The sequence below is a fragment of the Oryza glaberrima genome, chromosome 5, assembly GCF_000147395.1.
Source record: "Oryza glaberrima chromosome 5, OglaRS2, whole genome shotgun sequence".
Lineage (NCBI taxonomy): Eukaryota > Viridiplantae > Streptophyta > Magnoliopsida > Poales > Poaceae > Oryza > Oryza glaberrima.
Window position 1 is genome coordinate 18,704,251 of NC_068330.1, and position 21,123 is coordinate 18,725,373.

The 21,123-nt window shown below is 43.3% G+C and overlaps 1 protein-coding gene and 1 long non-coding RNA gene across 3 annotated transcripts; both read right to left on the reverse strand.

Annotated features, from left to right (window-relative positions):
- Positions 1–248: 248 nt before the first annotated feature.
- On the reverse strand, positions 249–5,729 carry LOC127773462 (uncharacterized). Of its 2 annotated transcripts, none has more exons than XR_008017571.1 (3): positions 1,654–5,729; positions 1,378–1,482; positions 249–781 (listed from the first exon to the last, which is right to left on the reverse strand). It is a non-coding gene; the product is annotated as an uncharacterized LOC127773462 (long non-coding RNA). The 2 variants fall into 2 exon arrangements; XR_008017570.1 differs by having other exon boundaries at positions 1,378–1,563.
- A 3,111-nt stretch (positions 5,730–8,840) lies between these two features.
- LOC127773987 (tubby-like F-box protein 8) lies at positions 8,841–11,792 on the reverse strand. Its single transcript, XM_052300244.1, has 5 exons — positions 11,627–11,792; positions 10,646–11,202; positions 10,407–10,494; positions 10,025–10,157; positions 8,841–9,934 (listed from the first exon to the last, which is right to left on the reverse strand). The coding sequence occupies exons 2-5, from the start codon at positions 11,009–11,011 to the stop codon at positions 9,184–9,186; spliced, it is 1,338 nt and encodes a 445-aa protein (XP_052156204.1). The 5' UTR covers positions 11,012–11,202; positions 11,627–11,792; the 3' UTR covers positions 8,841–9,183.
- Between the last annotated feature and the right edge of the window lie 9,331 nt (positions 11,793–21,123).

A 21,123-nucleotide genomic window follows, 5' to 3' on the forward strand; every position in this document is an offset into this window, starting at 1 on the left:
ACCGTATACATGGATAATCCGAAGAAAAAATATCTTACTTTTCAAACTGATCACAACGCTGTGATCAGAGTATGCTGTACAAACAGGGTAAAAAACACGGTAAAAACACAACAATGTGAAAAGGAACGCACAGACTTGATATATAGTTTCCTCAGGAGTCCTCTGCGAGATTATACATTTGACGAAAAATAAAAATCACATTAACGGTAGGCCAGTTCTAATCTCTCTAAACCATGGCCACATGATCATCGGCAAAAGCTTCTCAAATATAAACGAGATAAAGAGAGCATCACATATTACGAATTTTTACATAAATACCAGGGAGGACGATCCACAGATGGACTCATCTCAAGCAAACATGAAAATGGTAACAAGAATGCCCTCAGAGCTCATACAAATATCCATCGATGGTGCGGGAGACAGCCTCAAATTGTGTGAAGGACCTGTGATGCTAAACCACTTCCTGGGATGATGGTAAAGTACACAGCCTTATATTTGAGGGCACAGGTTGGTAGCTGCAAATATGCAGGCATGGGAATGATGATGTGTGCGAGTTGGGGATGAAAACGGTCGGGAAAATGCTCAAACCATTTCCGTTACCATATTTGAGAGAGAGAGAGAGAGAGAGAGAGAGAGAGAGAGAGAGACGCACAGAGCGAGAGAGAGAGAGAGATGGATACAGCACTTCCCAGAAAGCCAAACACCATCTCTGTATATCAAGTTTCATCATTGGGCTTCAAATCAAAGCATGGCACCTACGTAGTGCTAAACCTTGGTGAAACTGCCAATATCAATCAAATAAAACAATGATCCAATTCAGAATCGCAAATACTGGCCAAGCAACAACACAAAGGTACTAGAGAGTAGAAACACAATATGATATTGAACAGTTAATAAAAACAAACCTACACAAGCGAAAACAAAAATGTACTAAAAGAAATGAAGCACTCATTATGTGATATTATAACAGAAAAGAATGCAAATGATGAGTCTCTCGTCAAGCCAACATACCCAAACCTGCTGGAAACAAAAAATAGAAAGTGTCCATTTTGATTAACCCCTTAACACTTGTCCAAGTCCAGGAATCGCTAACTCAACAAACCGTGGCCATTCAACATTACCCACATAAATAGTTTCTTTGCTGCCTAGGTGGAGGGGCCATACCAAAACTTATAATTATGTGCTAAGCAGTGCTGACTCATCAACATGTTCACTTGTACACATTTCACCAGCATGGTTTTGGGCAATGGGGAGTTTGTAATGATTTTGATAGATCAAAGATGTTAAACATGCGATATTTGTAGTTTTGGGTTGCCGCGAATGTTCAGGTAAAATGGCCAATAGTACAATAAAAAGAACATTGACAAAAAAACTTACAACTTGTGCATGTGCAGGGAAACTTTATTGATGGCAAGTCTCTCTGATGCATTTCATTGATGGCATATATGGTCAGTGATTTGCCCGCTAAAACTTATGCAGTACCTGCATTCCAAACAGATCCTTCGATGACAAATTCCCTACTCGTGCATGGATTTTGAGGGAGGAGAGAAGACCAAGTGCCATCTATGCATATTAAGTTTTTATTATTAGGCAATGCATTTAGATATGCTACTACCAAGCAAAGCAACATTGTAAAAATATGGAAATATGAACCTGCTGGTAATCAAGACCATGGCTATCGCAGGCTCTTGATTCATCGTATTATACAGGAGGTAATAAAAAAAGGTGGTAAACTAGATGAGAGAAGGAATATCGACAAGATAAGTTAACACAAAAAAGAGATAAACAATGTAGTGGCATAAGTTGAGGTATTTTGAATCTACGAGGAATAGACAAGGTGGAGATATTTGAATTGTTCTGAACATCAATCACTACATCTGCAGCCATGATACATTAAGTGTGCACTTGTTTGCACGGCAATGGACCAACTCCGTCAGATAGTAAATTTCTGGGGAGTTACATCAGGCTATTAAGGAGACACAGAGTCTGAGAGGCAAGCAACAAAACTAAAAGATCCAAACAAAAAGATTGAAAGGTCGATATTACCAAATGGCCCTCTGATTTCACAACTTTGTTTTTCATCTTAGGCTGGCTAATGCGGCAGCCCTCAATGCTGGCACTGAAGCATGTCTCAAGGGAACGGCAGAACTGGATGATGATGATCGATGACGACGACGACGACGACAACTGCCACAGCAGTGGCAGGAGCGGAGGAGGACGAAGAAGAAGAAGAGAAAAAGAAAGAAAGAGAGCTACTTTTCCAAAGCAGAAGCAGCAGCAGAAACCATGGTCCTGCCAATTGCGCGGACCGACATGTCAGTGTTTCTCCAACCCCTGAGCATGCTTCAGCGCCCAGATCATTGAGGAGCCAACGCCACACTAGCCATTTTCAGCTCAACCCATTGCAGATGCAAAGGGCAACCCCATTAGAGCTCAAGTCCGAGCCGATCTATCTATCCATCCATCCATCAACCAATCGATTTATCGATTCACGAGGGTCTTAGTCACAATCATCATTGGGCCAATGGCGAATCCAGGCAAAAACGAGAGAGATCAGAGGCACCATGCCACAGTGAAAACGAAACAAGCGAAATGCATAAGAGACAGGTGCACCAGAAAAAGGACCATCCATGGATGGACTCATCTCAAACGAACTGGCAAACGTGCCATAAGAAAAATAATGCCCTCAGAACTCACATACACAGTATCCATTGATGGTGCAGGAGACAGCCTCAAATTGTGAGCAAGGAAATGTGAGGCTGAATGAATTCCTGGAATGATGATGGAAGGTTAAGCTAGCTAGCTACACATGCACAATCATTGGAATGAACCATTCCAAATGATGACATGTACGAGAGAGAGAGAGAGAGAGAGAGAGAGAGAGAGAGAGAGAGAGGACGGATGGATGGATACAGATCATACAGCACTTCCAGGAAGCAAAACACCATCTCTGTAAATCATGTTTCATCACTGGGCATTTAAATCAACTAAATCAAAGCATGGTACCTGTTATTCTACTGCAGAAGGTACTAAATTTAGGTGAAATTGCTAGTCTGAATCAAATAAAACATTGGTCCAATTCAGAATCAAATCCAGATGCTCTGCAAAGGTGGGGAAACATATATGACTACGTGGTCTTGAACAAGGAAAACTTCAACCAAGAGAAAAGGAGGGGAAATCGTGCAAGTGAGAATTTTCCTTTTTTAAAAAGGAAAGTCATAAAAAAGAGGGGAAGTCACGTTCTTGATTGATTGTATGAAGGGGATTAAGAAAGGAAGCAAATGAGTTATTTCTCAAAATATCATGGCTCATAAGTGGATAGTGATTTGGTTTTATGATATGGACGACTGTCATGAAGTCCAAAAGGTACCACTTCAATACACTCTGGTTTCTTGAACAAAATAAATAACATGGCAATGAAAAAAATAACAAATGAACTTATCACGGTGTAAATAAAGTAATAAACTAGTCAATCTGCAGAATGAAAACCCTCAGAAGCTCTAGCCTAGAAAAGGTGTCGAACTTATCACTTGGAGCACAAACACAAGCTGACTTAGAATAAGTCAATAAGAGTATCTAGGAACCGTCATCTGGGAAGAGTTAAAGAGTCAGCTCTGCTGGGTGTCTATCAGTTAAAAATGAGACGAAAATACTGGCCGAGCAACAAACAGAAAGGTTAGAGTAGAAACACAATAAACAGTTTAACAGAACAAACCTACACAAACCACAGCAAAAATGTACTGAAGGAAGTGCAAATGAAAAGCCTCTCATCAAGCCAACATATTCAAACTTGCAGGGAACAAAATTTTGAAAGTACTAAGTCCATTTTGATTAACCCCCTCAACTCTTGCTCAAGTCCACAAGTTAACAAACAGTGACCATTCAATATTTGTACCCACGTAAATAGTTTCTTTGCTGCCTAGGTGTGTTTTGAGTATGATGTGAGGAGCCATGCAAATTTTTATTGTGCTAATTGAGCATTTCACCGGGTCCACTACGTCCATTTGTACGCATTTCACCGGATTGGTTTCAGCAATGGGATGAGTTGCAATAACTTTGATAGTTCTTGAACATGTAGTTTGGGGTTGACCAGGAAGTTGAGGTGGTAAAATGGGCAATAGTAGACTAAAAATATCGAAAAAACATACAGCTTGTGCATTTGCAAGGAATGTTATGCCCTCAAGACTCACTTATGCATTTCATTTATGGCAACATATATGGTATCTGATTTTCCCGCTAAAACTTAGCGGTACCTGTATTCCAGACAAATCCTTTTGATGGCAATTCCCAACTGCTGCTGCTGCTGCTGTCACATGAGGGGGGAGATAGAGGGGGGAGGAGGAGCCGAGGAGGAGGAGGAAACCATGTGCCATCTCTGCATAGTAAGTTTTCATCATTGGGCAATGCATCATCATGCTACTACCAACCAAAGCAACATGGTAAGAAAAAAAATAATATGAACCAGATGGTAGTCAAGATCATGCCTATTGCAGGCTCTTGATTCATCACATTATACGGGAGATGATAAAAAATAATAAGGAATACAAAATGAGACAAGGATGAACCAGAACGTATGTAACAGTATGATCCTAATGCCCTCTGGCTTAAGACATAAATGCACCTCTGCATTTCAAGATGACACAAGAGACGGGCATCCAATTTGTAAATCAAAATTAGAACTCGACGAGGAATGTTAACACAAAAAACAGAAACAATGTAGTAGCTTAAGTTGAGATATTTTTGCAATTGCTAGCAATAGACAAGTGGAGAGATGTGAACCGTTCTGAAGATCAATCACTCAGACATCTCCAACCATGATACATTACGTGCGTGCTGTTTACACGGCAATGGACCAATTTCGTGCATTACATCAGACTATTAAGTAGACACAGAGAGTCAGAGAGGCAAGCAACAAAACCGAAAGATCCAAACGAGAAGACAGAAAGGTCTGTATTACCAATTGGCCCTCAGATTTCACAACTTCGTTTTCCATCTTAGGCTAATGCGGCGGCCCTCGACGCTGGCACTGGAGCATGTCTCAAGGGTACGGCAGAAGAGGACGATGATGATGATGCACGACGACGACGACGACCGCCGCAGCGGTGGCAAGAGAGGAGGAGGAGGAGGAGGAAGAGGAGAAAAAAGAAAGAAAAAGAGCAGGTTTTATAGTATAGCAGAAGCAGCAGTAAACCATGTTCCTGCCGCGTGGGCGGGCCCACATGTCAGTGCCTCTCCGACCCCCCCAGCATGTTTCAGCGCCCAGATCATCGAGGAGCCAACGCCGTACTAGCCATTCTCGGGGCCTCAACCCGCTTGCAGATGCAAAGGGCGAGCCTCAAATCCGAGCCGATCTATCTATCCATCCATCAACCAACCAACCAATCGATCGATTCGAGAGGGTCTAAATCGCAATCATCATCGGGCCAACGGCAAAATCCAAGCAAAACGAGAGAGATCAGAGGCATCAAGCCACGGCGAAATCGAAGCGAGCGGAAATGCAAAGACGAGACGGTAGGGGAAGCGGATACGAGTAAACCTCCCGCCGAAGCGGGGCCGGAGGCCGGAACCCCGGTTGATCGGATCGGCGAGCTCCCCGTGGCCGGCGGGGGCTCCGGAGGATCGGAGAGCACGAGGGATTGCGGCCTCTCCGCCTCCGCGAGACAACCCGAAACCCTAGTTTTTCCCGTGCTCTCGCGTTCTCTCCCAACTCTCTTCCCTCTTCCCGGTTGCTGCCTTTCGAGGCCACCAATGGCGCGACTCCCAAAGAAGGCAAGGCCACGCGGCAGCCGCATCGGCGCGGTGTGGTCATGTGGGCCGGGCCTGGTTCGACGTGGGCGGAAGTTTTAGCCCATCTGTGTTTCTATATGGGCCGTAAAATCACCTGGGTCATCGTGTGCTCGGCCCATATTGTCTCCAAGAGCTTCCCCTACCAGCGATTACAGGCTTACAGCGTGTGATCATGGCACTTCTATATCCTATTTCCTTCAAATTTAAAACCGGGTAGGGGTAGTGTCACTAAACTCGTATTTGGATCCGTGGGTAGAGTTTGATGATTTTTGTTTAAACTTGTACTTGAAAAAAACAATATATAGGGAGTAGTGAACAAAGTCTGTGAAAATGAAGGTATTTACTTCATATTTTTTTAGCTCCAGTGCTTCTAAAAGAGTAAATTATATCCATGGTATATCAATTTGGTAGGTAGATGCAATTTAGTACAAGAACTTGAGAAGTGAGCGTTGTAGTGCAACAACTAATTAATAGATAGGTGCGATTTAGTGCAAAAACTTAACAAATTGTACTAAATTGCATACGGGTGCTACAACTTGCAAGGTGCGTGCGATTATAGTCCAATAACTTTAAAAATATATGTAACAACATTTTTCACCATAAATATTCAAATTTTAGGTATTAATTTTTTAATATACTCATGGAATTTGTAGAAGCATACTTCAATTTAGTCGCTCTAGTAACTAACAATCAATTAAATTTTAATATCTAAATAATGTGTATTCCAGTTGAGATTTTAAAAGGTGAAGAAAAAAAATCCAAGATGATGGTGTAAATCGGATGAGCAACATAATTCTTGAATTATAGATTAAATTCAAAATTATAATGGAATATCCACAGTATTGCTATGTGATGGCATATTGTCATATTGATATCATAAAAAAAACTCATCTAGCATTTATTGACCAAAATAACATATAGATAGCCGAGTTACTGCACCAAAATAGTAAGTTCTCAAGTTCATGTACCAGACGCACTCACTTGCTAAGTTATTAGGGCATCCACAATGCACTCCAAAAGTAGTCCATAAGCAATATAATATTTGATTCAGCCACCTAGCAACATTGTGAAACTAGTCCACAGGAAAGAAATAACAAAAGCTACCCATAAGTATATGGGCTGCCCATAGAGAATAAAATATATTATTTGTCTCTATCTCTTCTCTCCTACTAATACTATTTGCTATCCATATACATTGTGAAGGTTACAATAGTTAAAGTTCATATATGTGGGTCCCATCTCTATGTACTACTTTTGCCATATACATTGTTGTTGCCCTTACACTTGGACGCTCAATTTTGAAGTTATTGTACTAAATTGTATCCACTTGCCAAATTATTATACCTAGAGTGCAATTTACTTTTTTTAAAATATTTGCAGGTCCATTGCTGCTTCACTCACTCATCAGTCGTCACGAATCCATATCAGCTATTTATCTCAAAAGAAAAAAGAAAAAATAATCCATATAGCTACCGAGCACAGGTTCTACCCGCTGAAAACCAGACTCGGTAAAGCCATTGGAGGAGAAATCCTATTCTCTTCCACAATCCGCCGGTATATCTCCATTCCAGATTCGATCTGTGCAAGCGACACTTCTTACGGCGCGTGACTGCAGCCACAATGCGAAAGAAGAAGGGATCGGATTACACCATCATTACTCGTACTATGGAGGAATCCATTACGCTTCTCCTCCTCATAGTGGGATTCCGCCGCGTCGTCCCATCATGCTGTCCAACGATTCGATCCGGCAAAGAAAAGCGAAGGGACAAAGAACGAAATTGTTCCGCCTGAATTATAGGGAAGTAATGCTCTTTACTATGCTCGCATCTACAAGCCACTCTCCAGTCTCCACTCAACTGAATAGACAGAGAGATGAGATTTTATTCTTTGCTTCCCTATCTGAATATGCAGTCACACCGTGTTTAGTTTTAAAATAATTTTTCAAACTTCCAACTTTTCCATCACATCAAAACTTTCCTACACACAAACTTCTAACTTTTCCGTCATATCGTTCCAATTTCAACCAAACTTTTAATTTTAGTGTGAACTAAACACAGCCTCAATATCATTTCTCATGTCGAATAAACTGGTGGAAAATTAACTCGCAAACACATAGTAGTACTGAAGAAACTTCATCAAGAAGTAATAGGACTACGAGTAATGCTCCCTTAAAAACACCTGATTTGATGGCCTCTCCAATTACGTGCCACCCAGCGACGAGATCACGAGACCACTCGCCCTGCACAAGGCAAAGTATAGGCATCAGTGCATCACCATCATCATCAGATAGATAATGTGACAGTGCTGCACACTGTCACCATTATGGGAACAATGAGAACGGGGCACTACTGATTTGCACAAAGAATTACTCCACCATGCACCACATATATTCAATTATTTTCCTTCACTCGTGCTCTCCAAGCATGCCACAACAACATGTTCCATGGAAGAAAGAAGAAGGATTTCATTTCGGTTTCCAGTATGATGTGCATTCCAGCTCAATCACATTCTCCCATCACCAAGAAAAATACTCATTCTTCTCATCCAGTCACACTCATCATGGGTCCGTCCATAAGTACTCATCCTTTTACTATTTTAATTGCTCCTCCTAGCTGTACTACTCATTGTTGTCACCACAGAAATGTATCCTCTTCTTCCTCTCCAATGGAAAGAGCTCAGCTTAAAGAGAGCTAAGACACCCAGCTTTATTCAGGAGATAAAAAAGAAAGAATAAAGCACAGGTACATGTGCAATGATTCTCCCATTAGTCACAAACACTGTATTTCGCGCGGCAAGCAAGGGGACATTTGTAAATGATGCCATGATGATACATAGTGGTTGTGGCAAACCTTATTAAAATGGTAGTAGCAGTAGTAGTACAAAGTAGTAGGAAGAGTAATCTGAAAAAGAACTAGGAAGGCTCCATCATGTGAGACAAGTCCAGAACAACCGGATGCTAGCATGATTCTGATCTTATAGAATAATGCAAGCACACATGCACAACAGCACAAATAGTTGTAAAAGAACAGCCTTGAACCCACCCGGGCACAAAATAAGTGAAGCACTGAATCTTTCCCTTTTCTTTACCAGAACACGGCATCCATGCAAAGCTTAACAAAGACATGAACGGATCCTTTCAGCTTAAATCCGGAACCGCATGTACACCACACAAATGGAAAAATGCAATGCATGAACCGCTGTCCCAAAGGAAACCTATCATGGTGCTACCAGGTGAAACATACAGGCTGAGAAATCCAGTTCCAGGCTACAAGCAGAAATACAGCCAAGACGACACAACAAAATGCAAACATGATCTAGAGCCCTTGGGCATTACATTTCTCAAGTTGCTCTCTGTTGCATTTCCAGTTCTGCCTCCATTAGAGCTCACTGTTTCCCTCATTCGCAGGCCAGTTTTGTGTCGAAGCTACTTAAACATATTGCAAATGCCTGGAAAGCTGAGAGCGGATAGCGGTAATCCATTGTGAACATATCTTTTGCTACCTTACCAAACTGTAGAATAATCTTGTCCTGCTCTGGTGGAGCAGGTTGTGACGGAGTTGGAGCCCCTGCGGGAGGCTGTGCTGGTGCAGCAATCAACTGGAAATTCTTTACCGACGCAATGGTTACACGCCCACGGAAATTAAGGCACCAGCATTGGAGCTGCTCATGCCACCTAGGGGCCTTGTTGCGAAGCACTAGTGGCCTCTCCTTATTTTGCCCCTCTTCATCACCATTTATGGTGCCTCCAGCAATGTCTGAAAAGCGAGCACTGCTGAAATCACGGGAACTACTGAAATCCATGGACCGATCCATGATGGATGACTTAGAAAAGGAGGTGGTGCTGCGAAATGACTCCTCGAAAGCTCGGGGAACAATCTGCTCGGGCTGGCCAGGGACAATGCCACCAGGCTCGACTGAGGAGGCAGGTATGGAGTGCATGACACAGTGCATCCGCCTAGGGCCCCTGGTGCCAAGAACATTAAGCTCATATGTCACCTGAGCTATGTTATAACTACCAGACGGCATCTTAGGAGACACTTTCTTGGAGTTGAATCTTCGGCTGCTCCGTCCAACAGGAGGGATTACAGCCCCATTATAAGAGGGCTGTGTGTCATAGATTATAAATTTTGTGCCAAGGAAGTTTGACCTAAAAATGAAAGACACAACAAGGTTGGTTTGTATCATCAAATAAATGGAGCGAAAGGAAAGGTGTACCATCTGCACACAAAACAGTTACCTTAGTTTTCCAATATAGGTGCTGCTTGATCTTGAAATGTTGTCTGCATCCATTGAGATAACATATTCTGTGCAGGTTGTTTTGCGGTGCCTTTTAGCGGACAAGAGGAACTTGCCACTATCCGCAAGTACAGCTGATTAACAAAAATCAGTAGTGAGCCAACTTATTCAATTCAGGTGAAATCAAATTTGCCAGTTGTTTAAACATTCCATAACAAAAATATTTGGAGAAAAAAAAACCATGTATGTGCACACATAAATGAGGGATAAAAATGGTGCTAGATGGTAGTAGATGTTTAACCAAAAGATAAAGCCTTGCAATACTGTTAACCAAATTAAGAAAAAAAATCTGCTCGTATGAGTGAAAGAAGCACAAGACATACCAGTACTCAGGCACAAGTAGAGATGATAAGTTGATTTAGATTTATCCCGCTTTATGAAACATTGAATCATTCCATCTCGAGGGCCAGGCTGAAAGTCAAAACAAGGATTATGAATTTGAGAGGAACAAATGAATAAGCAACAACCACACTTGCAGGTTGCTATCACTAAGGTACGAAAATATAATTCTTAACAACAGTCAGTTTAAGTTCTGCTTTCATTACAGGATGTGAAATTTTACCTGCTTTAGAGAGAGCGGGAAGGTAAGCTTCCCGCAAAACTCCGGGCTCAGCACAATCTCTTTACACATCTCCCTCCATGCCTTACAGACGGCAGCACAGGACACGACATCCTTGCGTGACGGCCAGGTGCTCTCACTAGCCTCCAGCCTCCGGATCACATCGCGGAGGAGCTCAGGAGGGAGGCTAGCCCAACGACTCTCCTGGATTATGAGATCTGCATCACAGAGCTCGTGAACCGTACTCTGAGACTTGCCTCTATGGTGGCCGGTAAGCCCCGATAGACCAGCCAGGGTGACCTCAAAGCTTCGCCTCGACAGGCTACCAAAACTATCCCTAACATCACGAACAATGCTGCGAAACGACATCTAGGCTCGCTGAATTCAGCAAACTGAACTTGAAACTTAGCCTGCCCAATATATTATCAGCGAAGACCACCGACAATCTTCGCAGCTGTGTTTCCACTTATGGTACAATTGGCCACAGTCCCAGATCACGCTGACACGGTAAGAATTACTGCTTTAGTTGTGTTCACGCACAAGCAATCAACAATCTATACCTGCGAGAAGAAAAGAATCTTGGTGAGAAAGCGTGCGAATATATGCTAAGAACAGCGAATAATAGGCCAATTCCAAGTATAGCTCGCAACGACTAAATCAGAGTTTGTGAAAAACATATCATACTAGCAAACAAGGGAGTTGTGGAGAGAGTAAACAGCCTATACTTTTTCAGGGGCGGATCCAACTAGGGATATGGGGTTTCAGTTGAACCCCCAAATTTTGGGGGGGGGGGGGGGGGGGGGGGGGGGGGGGGGGGACAAACAACAAACTGTTACTTGTATTAAGGTTAAGGCTCTGAAATTAAGAGAAGAGCTTCTTCCCAGATCTAGAAGAGAAGCTAGGGTTAACAAACGCAAGGAAATTCCACACAAAAGAACTCCCGGTGGGAGAGAGATGCATCAGAAAGAGGATGTGGATGCTCACCAGGATCCCCTCCCCTGCTCTGCTCGCCGGATGGAGATCGGCGCCCCTCTCCTGCTCAGCCGCGACTCGTCTTGGCGCAAGGAAGCGGGGGAGACGACTGAGAGACGGGAGATTTCTCGTTCTCTTACGCCAAGGGAAGGAACGGGGAAGATACTCGAGTACTCCACCAGACACCAGTCCACCTTTTATCTCATTTTTTTTTCCCATTACCACTAGCTATGTTATTCAATCTTTAGGATGATTTTGTTGCTCACATGTCGATAGTACTTGAAAAAAAAAAATACAACAAACTCAGTTAGAAATTATGTCAGAGAGCAAACTCCTTAAACCACCGACAACCACTAGTTATCACTCCACACACCACTACCATCGTTTTTTCTCCATGAGCCACCATCATTCCTCCTCTCCACCTTCGCATGCGCAACCGTACCCTCTAGACATCGACATGTATCTTCTCCTCCTCGGTCGTCATGCACGCTATTGTCACGGTTGTCCTAGAGGCCGATGGTGTCGGGTTTGCAGGGACTCGGGAAAGCAGGAGCCGACCCCTCCTTGCTGGATCTAGCGATTCCCTAATTGTCGGAGGGAAAAAAAAAGGAGAGAGCGAGAGAATTAGTGTGTGAAAAGCATGAGCCGACCTCTCTTTGCTTGATCTAGCGGTTCCCCAATTATCGAAGAGGGGGAAAAGGAGAGAGAGAATTAGTGTGCGAAGTAGTTGTAGACTAACTGGACTTGGAGGTGGAGCGGCGGTGGAGTTATCGGATTTGGAAATGGATAGAATAGGGTGGTTTAAATTAGAACAAAAATATAAAGTTAGTTGTTATTAAATGGAAAGAATGGTTAAAGAATACTATAATATGAAAACTTTAAAGAACACATAGCACTTAATTTTTTTTCTATAGCACAATTGATGAGTTGTCTATTAGCTGATAGTCTCGTGCTATGCTAAGCACATTATAGCTTTATCGTCTCTGTATAGTATGGCTAGACCGGTCTACTTAACTACTAATAATAATCCCATGATATGTTGATACACGACGATATGAACTTCTGCTAACCAGTGCGCAGAGTCAGAAATTTAATCTTGTGGGGGTCAATTTCTAGTAGTTTGTATTTAAGTAGGACCATTTCTCAACAATTTTGAATTTATACATGGAAATCAAGGTTTATGGGGTGTTTTTTAAAAAGCTGTAGAGTTAGCCGACCTCATAGAATATGTCTGGATACGCCACTATTGCTAACACAGGTTGATTAACTATGGTTAGATAGATTTGGCTATAAAAGAAAAGAATAATAACCTTAATTTTGCTTGATATAAAGCATTCGATTGTGGTCTCCTCTTCTCATGCATGATATGGGATGACTATATCTTATCAATATGTATATTATTTTTTACATATATGTTAATGTGGTCTAATATTTTTCTCATAATTAAATGGATACTAATTAAATAGATACTCCCTCCATCAACAAAAGTTACACCTATTTCATATTTGAGTTTTTCCAAATAAGTTGTTCCTATTTGTACTCTTCATGTATTCAAGACTTAAATGAAGAGATAAATTAAATGTTTTATTAGAACCCAAGGAGGCATCTAAATACTCATTGGTTACATGCTTTCATTCACTCCTTGATTTTGTAGTATCCAAGGTGATTTAATTTCTCCTTGGTCTTGGTGTCAAAAGTAATATGTGTAAGTTTTGTCGATGGAGGGAGTAGTACGGAATAGATAGAGTTTTTTTTTTATATTTCTCCTACTCCCTCCATCTCAAAAAAAAAACCTGGGTTTCCGTGTCCAACGTTTAACTGTCCGTCTTGTATGAATTTTTTTATAATTAGTATTTTCATAGTTGTTAGATGATAAAACATGATTAATACTTTATACGTGACTTGTCTTTTTAATTTTTTTCATAAATTTTTCAAATAAAACGAACGGTCAAACGTTGGACACGGAAATCCAGGGTTTGTCTTTTTTTTTACGGATGGAGTACAAAATATGAATAGTGCAGTAATTTACATGTTCACCGTGCCTGCAACGGCACGTAAAACGGGACCACACAGATTACCCCTTTTAGGCTGTGTTTATTTCAGCGCAAAGTTTGGATTTTGGTTGAAATTGGAGATGATGTGACTGAAAAGTTGTGTGTGCATGACATGTTGATGTGATGTAAAAGGACTGAAGTTTGGATCTTTGGATCTAAACACAGCCTTAACAGTTTTACACCAACAACTTTAGGCACAAAGCAACACATGTTAACTTTCTCTCACATCTGTCCTTTTCCGTGCAGTGCAGCCTGTGCCTGTGCAGGCATGCTCTCCGTTATCCGAGAAGGGGAAAAAGGTGTTGGAATTAATAGATGGGCTAAGGCCCATTCGAAGATTAATTCTTTGGAAAATCACAAAAGCCCACCTCATGGGATGGCATGCATGTGGAGTTTAGTACCACCTTGCTTATTCTAGGAGAGGGGGACCTCCTTAAAAGGGAGGATGCCCTTCTAGCCACTTGAAGCATGTGTGGTGGAGAGAAGGGGGAACACGCGCGCGCTTGCCTCGCCTGGCAGGGCAGGGCAGGCGGCGCGCGTGCACGACGTACGCGTCGAATGGTCCGAAAAATTGGTTCCTCACCCTTGCGCAAATGCAACCTCCTTTTGCAGTTTTGTTTTGCTGCAGGAAAATTAGGATTTGTTTTGTTGTTGGAAACATTCCGAAAAATCCGGTGCGTGAAAACGGCGTGGAGTCCGGATAAGTTACACGGATAAGTTCCTGCACCGGGAGAAGGCGGCAATAAGGTTTTTGGGAAGCGCTTCGTGCGACTGCTCCCTGTTCGTCCGCGACGGCTTGCCTTCCTCTCCGCTCGCGTGCTGCGCACATTCGTCGACGCTCGCAACCGCGAGTAGTTCCTGCCGAGCAACCGGTCTTTCCGCCACCTCGGTACATGTTCGACATGTTGCGCATATTTGATCTGTTCATGTTTTACTGCTTAGTTTATATGTGTAGATCTAATGATGCGTTAATGCTATTATACATCTGTAATGTCATGATTTAATTATGGAATATATTAAATCATTATATGCCTATATTCTCAACAATCCAAAAACCTTATTATAAGCGCTGTGATTTTACTATGGCTGGTTTTGCCGATGCACTGAGGCCGGATAAATTTACCGGTGTGCACTTTAAGAGATGGCAGATCAGGGCCACTCTGTGGTTGACATCTATGAAATGCTTCTGGGTGAGTACTGGCAAGCCTATGGGCGTTCTTAATGCTGATCAGCAGAAAGAATTCGATGAGGCCACTACTCTCTTTGTGGGATGCATTCTTAGCGTGCTTGGCGATCGTCTGGTCGAGGTGTATATGCATATGACTGACGCTAAAGAGTTGTGGGATGCACTGAATACTAAATTCGATACTACTGATGCTAGCAATGATCTGTATATCATGGAGCAGTTTCATGACTACAAGATGGCTGGCAACCGTTCTGTAGTCGAACAGGCTCATGAGATACAAACCATGGCTGAGGAACTCGAACTCCTTAAGTGTGTCTTACCCGACAAATTTGTGGCTGGGTGCATTATTGTGAAACTACCTCCATCTTGGAGAGGTTTCGGTACTGCACTCAAACACAAGAGACAGGAATACTCCGTTGAGGGGTTGATAGCGTCTCTTGATGTTGAGGAGAAAGCTTGGGAAAAAGATGTCGCGTCTAAGAGCGATGGTGGGCAGTCCACTGCCAATGTTGTGCACAAGGCCCAGAATAAGAGCAAGGGGAAATACAAAGCTCAGCAGACCACCAACTTCAAGAAGAAGAAGAACAACAACAATCCTAATCAGGATGAGATGACTTGCTTTATGTGTGATCAACCTAGCCATCTGGCCAGGAAGTGTCCACAACGCAAGGGGATGAAGGCACCTGCAGGGCAGGCCTCTAAGTCTGCTAACGTGACCATTGGCAACACTAGAGATGGAAGCGGGTATGGTAATTGACCTACTGTTTTTTCAGTTAATCAGTCTACTAATTGGTGGGTTGATACAGGGGCCAATGTACATGTTTGTGCTGACATCTCATTGTTTTCTTCTTATCAGGTTGCACGGGGTTCCACTGTCCTAATGGGGAATGGGTCACATGCTTCTGTTCATGGTGTTGGCACAGTAGATTTGAAGTTTACTTCGGGAAAGATCGTGCAGCTGAAGAACATACAACATGTCCCTTCTATCGACAGGAATCTTGTTAGTGGCTCCCGTCTGACTAGAGACGGATTTAAGTTGGTTTTTGAGTCTAATAAAGTAGTTGTGTCTAAACATGGATATTTTATTGGTAAAGGTTATGAGTGCGGAGGCCTGTTCCGCTTTTCCCTTTCTAATTTCTGCAATAAGTCTGTGAACCATATTTGTGGCAGTGTGGATGATGAGGCTAATGTATGGCACTCACGTTTATGTCATATTAATTTTGGCTTGATGTCTCGGCTTTCCAGCATGTGCTTAATTCCTAAGTTTTCCATTGTCAAAGGTTCTAAGTGCCATAGTTGTGTGCAATCAAAGCAACCTCGCAAGCCTCACAAGGCTGCCGAGGAGAGAAACTTGGCAGCTCTAGAACTCCTACACTCATATCTCTGTGAAATGAATGGGGTGTTGACGAAGGGTGGAAAACGATATTTCATAACGTTGATTGATGATGCTACTAGATTTTGCTATGTGTACTTGTTGAAAACGAAAGACGAGGCTCTAGACTATTTTAAAATTTATAAGGCAGAAGTTGAAAATCAACTTGACAGAAAGATAAAAAGACTTAGGTCTGATCGTGGTGGAGAGTTTTTCTCAAACGAGTTTGACTTATTCTGTGAGGAACATGGCATTATACATGAGAGGACGCCTCCCTATTCTCCCGAGTCTAATGGGATTGCTGAAAGGAAGAACCGCACACTGACCGACTTGGTGAATGCCATGTTGGACACCGCGGGACTACCTAAGGCATGGTGGGGGCAGGCATTGTTGACCTCGAATTATGTGTTAAACAGAGTTCCTAACAGAAATAAGGACAAAACACCATATGAGATATAGATTGGGAGAAAATCATCACTTTCTTACTTGTGCACATGGGGGTGCTTGGTGAAAGTCAACGTACCAATAACGAAGAAGCGCAAACTTGGACCTAAGACTATGGACTGTGTCTTTCTGGGATATGCTCACCACAGCATTGCCTATAGATTTTTAATAGTTAAATCTGAGGCACTTGACATGCATGTTGGTACAATTATGGAGCCTCGTGATGCTACCTTCTTTGAGAGCTTTTTCCCAATGAAGGATACACATAGTAGTTCTAGCCAACCCTCTAAAATAATTCCCAGTTCAATCACACCACCAGAACAAACTGAACATACACATGAACATGTCACTGAGGAGGATGACAGTGAAGCTCCTCGAAGGAGCAAAAGACAAAGGACGACTAAGTCTTTTGGTGATGATTTCACTGTGTACCTCGTGGATGACACTCCTAAGTCAATTTCATAAGCATACGCATCTCCTGATGCAGACTACTGGAAGGAGGCTGTCCGTAGTGAAATGGATTCCATTATCGCTAACGGGACTTGGGAGGTGACAGAGCGACCCTATGGGTGTAAACCTGTGGGGTGCAAGTGGGTGTTCAAGAAGAAGCTCAGGCCTGACGGTACTATTGAAAAGTACAAGGCTCGGCTTGTTGCTAAGGGCTATACTTAGAAAGAAGGCGAAGATTTCTGACACTTACTCACCTGTTTCTAGATTGACCACAATTCGTGTGCTACTTTCCCTAGCAGCCTCACATGGTCTTCTCGTTCATCAAATGGACGTTAAGACAGCTTTTCTTAATGGAGAGCTGGATGATGAGATCTATATGGATCAACCTGATGGGTTTGTAGTTGAAGGTTAAGAAGGCAAAGTGTGCAAATTGTTGAAGTCTTTGTATGGTCTGAAACAAGCTCCTAAGCAATGGTATGAGAAATTTGACAAAACATTGACATCTACAGGCTTTGCAGTCAATGAGGCAGATAAATGTGTGTACTATCGCTATGGTGGGGGTGAGGAAGTTATTCTGTGCTTGTATGTTGATGACATACTGATATTTGGGACAAACCTTGAGGTGATAAATGAGGTTAAATCATTCTTGTCTCAAAATTTTGATATGAAGGATTTTGGAGTAGCTAATGTTATCTTAAACATTAAGTTAATTAGAAGTGAGAATGGGATTACACTCTTGCAGTCCCATTATGTGGAGAAGATCATGAATCGCTTTGGCTACATTGATAGTAAGCCTTCTCCAACACCTTATGATGTTAGCTTGTTGCTTCGCAAGAACAAGAGAATTGCTAGGAATCAACTAGAATACTCCCAAATCATTGGCTCGCTGATGTACCTGGCTAGTGCAACTAGGGCTGATATCTCCTTTGCTGTGAGTAAGTTGAGCCGGTTTACCTCTAATCCGGGAGATGATCACTGGCGTGCGCTTGAGCGAGTAATGTGCTATCTGAAAGGTACTATGGAATTGGGGCTTCACTATTCTGGGTATCCTGCGGTACTGGAGGGATATAGTGATTCTAACTGGATCTCTGATGTGGATGAGATCAAAGCCACTAGTGGATATGTCTTCACACTGGGTGGTGGTGCTGTTTCGTGGAGGTCTTGCAAACAGACTATTTTGACGAGGTCACCATGGAAGCAGAACTGACGGCACTGGATACTGCTACTGTTGAGGCAGAATGGCTGCGTGATCTATTAATGTATCTGGCTATTGTTGAAAAACCGGTGCCGGCTATCCTTATGAACCGTGACAATCAAATGGTGATTGTCAAAGTGAATAGTTCTAAGGATAATATGAAATCGTCTAGACATGTGAAAAGACGATTGAAGTTTGTCAGGAAATTGAGAAACTCCAGAGTTATAACGTTGGATTACATCCAAACAGCTAGAAACCTGGCAGATCCCTTCACGAAGGGACTATCACGAAATGTGATAGATAATGCATCGTAGGAGATGGGTTTGAGACCCATGTGAGTTATACTATGGTGGTAACCCAGTCTATGTGATCGGAGATCTCGTGAATTAGAACCTGGGAAGAACAAACCATTAGTAAACTAGAGGAGAGTACCAATCTATACCCTTTCTAAGTGAAGATGCATGTACTCTCGTGAGCTGCAAGGCAGATTGGCTATGCCTTAATGAGTTCTGTTGGCTTTAATTAGCGAAGATGCTGTCCTGCAGAGCATTCTTGAAAGAACTCACCTTTGTAAGCTTGATTGTTGGTTGTAGTCTATGAAGATTTTGGGTGAATCTTCTAGGAAGCTTACTAAAGACCTAGGAGTATGACTTATACGCTCCACCCGAGGGGTAGTCTACAAACGGTCTATTACCAGATAAGACTTTGAGTGAAACTTGCTTGCACAAGACTTGCAATTCAAGGCGTAGTCCATTGTTCAAGTTGTGAGTAAGTGTAGCTTGGAGTTCTAGGTGGATGTTCAACCTTAATCGGTCTCCATCGAACCGCTGGTATATAAACAGTACATTGGAAAAGGCAAATCTCAGTGGGATTTTGAGATTTGGTGGGGGATTGTTGGAATTAATAGATGGGCTAAGGCCCATTCGAAGATTAATTCTTTGGAAAATCACGAAAGCCCACCTCATGGGATGGCATGCATGTGGAGTTTAGTACCACCTTGCTTATTCTATGAGAGGGGGACCTCCTTAAAAGGGAGGGTGCCCTCCTAGCCACTTGAAGCATGTGTGGTGGAGAGAAGAGGGGGAACACACGCGCGCGCTCGCCTGGCCTGGCAGGGCAGGCGGCGCGCGTGTACAACGTACGCGTCGAATGGTCCGAAAAATTGGCTCCTCACCCTTGCGCAGATACAGCCTCCTTTTGCAGTTTTGTTTTGCTGCAGGAAAATTCGGATTTGTTTTGTTGTTGGAAACATTCCGAAAAATCCGGTGCGTGAAATCGGCGTGGAGTCCGGATAAGTTACACGGATAAGTTCCTGCACCGGGAGAAGGCGGCAATAAAGTTTTTGGGAAGCGCTTCGCGCGACTGCTCCCTGTTCGTCCACGACGGCTCGCCTTCCTCTCCGCTCGCGTGCTGCGCGCCTTCGTCGACGCTCGCAACCGCGAGTAGTTCCTGCCGAGCAACCGGTCTTTCCGCTACCTCGGTACGTATTCGACATGTTACGTATATTTGATCAGTTCATATTTTACTGTTTAGTTTACATGTATAGATCTAATAATACGTTAATGCTATTATATAACTATAACGTCATGATTTATTTATGAAATATATTAAATCATTTTATGCCTATATTCTCGACAAAAAGTTCACTGCTGCTTTTGAGTCATCATCGATCGATGCCCGTTTTGCCGCCAGTAAAATAAAGCGCGCGGCGCAGAATTTGTGCAGCCGAGGTCGGCGTGGACTTGTGATGAGGGGCGGTGGAAAGGCGCGCGCGCGCGTCGCCGGCGCCGTGTCCACGCCGTGTGCGTTGTGTCCAAAAGCTTCTTATCCTTAATTAAGAGCCGCCATTAACGGATGGTTACAGAGACAGTGACCACAAACCGTTCACACTTCCTTTTAATTAATTAACCTGGCACTGTCAGTGTTCGGTTTTCAAGCGCTAGTAGCAGTAGCACTGTAGCAGTAACACGTGCGTTTCTGATGAATGGCCCGTGGCCGTTTTCGTTTTCTTCGAGGCCCTGAATACTCGCGCCGGAGTACCGGACTGACTACCGATGAGGTCTTCGCCGGAAAGCACCAAACCAGCGAGTTCTTGGTGGTCACGGGGTCGGAGCTAGCCGCTACCCAAGCCGGTGACTACGGAGTTTGTCAATTCGTTTGCGATGTCCTACTACGGGTGTGTTTAGTTTTAAAGTTTTTTTTCTAAACTTTTAAATTTTCATCATATCAAACCTTTTATACACACAACTTTTCAGTCTTTTGAACTAATCTAAACACAGCCTACGTCCACCTACCGAAGCCGGCCTGAGGCGACGGTGCACCGAGCGAACGCGCCGCGTGTGAGAAGTGAGAACACGTGAGTTCGTCCGTGGCCAGCCACGGTTGGAGTAGCTTCGGCTCGAGTCCGATGTGGCGAGTATAAATAAAAAAAACGAAAGCTTGTCGCCCTCGCGCCCAGGCCGGGGTCCGGTCGGCAGAGCCCGCGACGCCGCCGCGTGTGTTGCGTGCGCGGCCAGGGACGCGACGCGGGCTAAAGGCGTGGCTCCCGTTTATTTTTCTCGGGCGTACGTGTCGCGAGGCCGGCAAAACAGACGGGAAAACGGGGGAATTTTCTCTGGGGCGTGGCGTCGTCTTGCCCTCTCCGGAGTCCGGGACTCTTCTGAACCGGTGTGACGTATCCATGATTAGGGCGTGTTTCATGTCGCGTGAGTCTGTTCTACTTTTGTATTTTTGTTTTGGGTGGAATGTGGCGTACGATTGTGCAATCAGAAGATTGCAAATCACCGGGAGCGTGCAGGTCAAATTGGG

Coding starts and splice junctions, on each gene's coding strand:
- LOC127773987 (XM_052300244.1), bottom strand. CDS start 11,011: ATGTCGTTTCGCAGCATTGTTCGTGATGTTAGGGATAGTTTTGGTAGC. Junction 10,158..10,406: donor CTACTTGTGCCTGAGTACTG/GTATGTCTTGTG, acceptor TTTGTTAATCAG/CTGTACTTGCGGATAGTGGC. Junction 9,935..10,024: donor ACCTATATTGGAAAACTAAG/GTAACTGTTTTG, acceptor TTTCATTTTTAG/GTCAAACTTCCTTGGCACAA.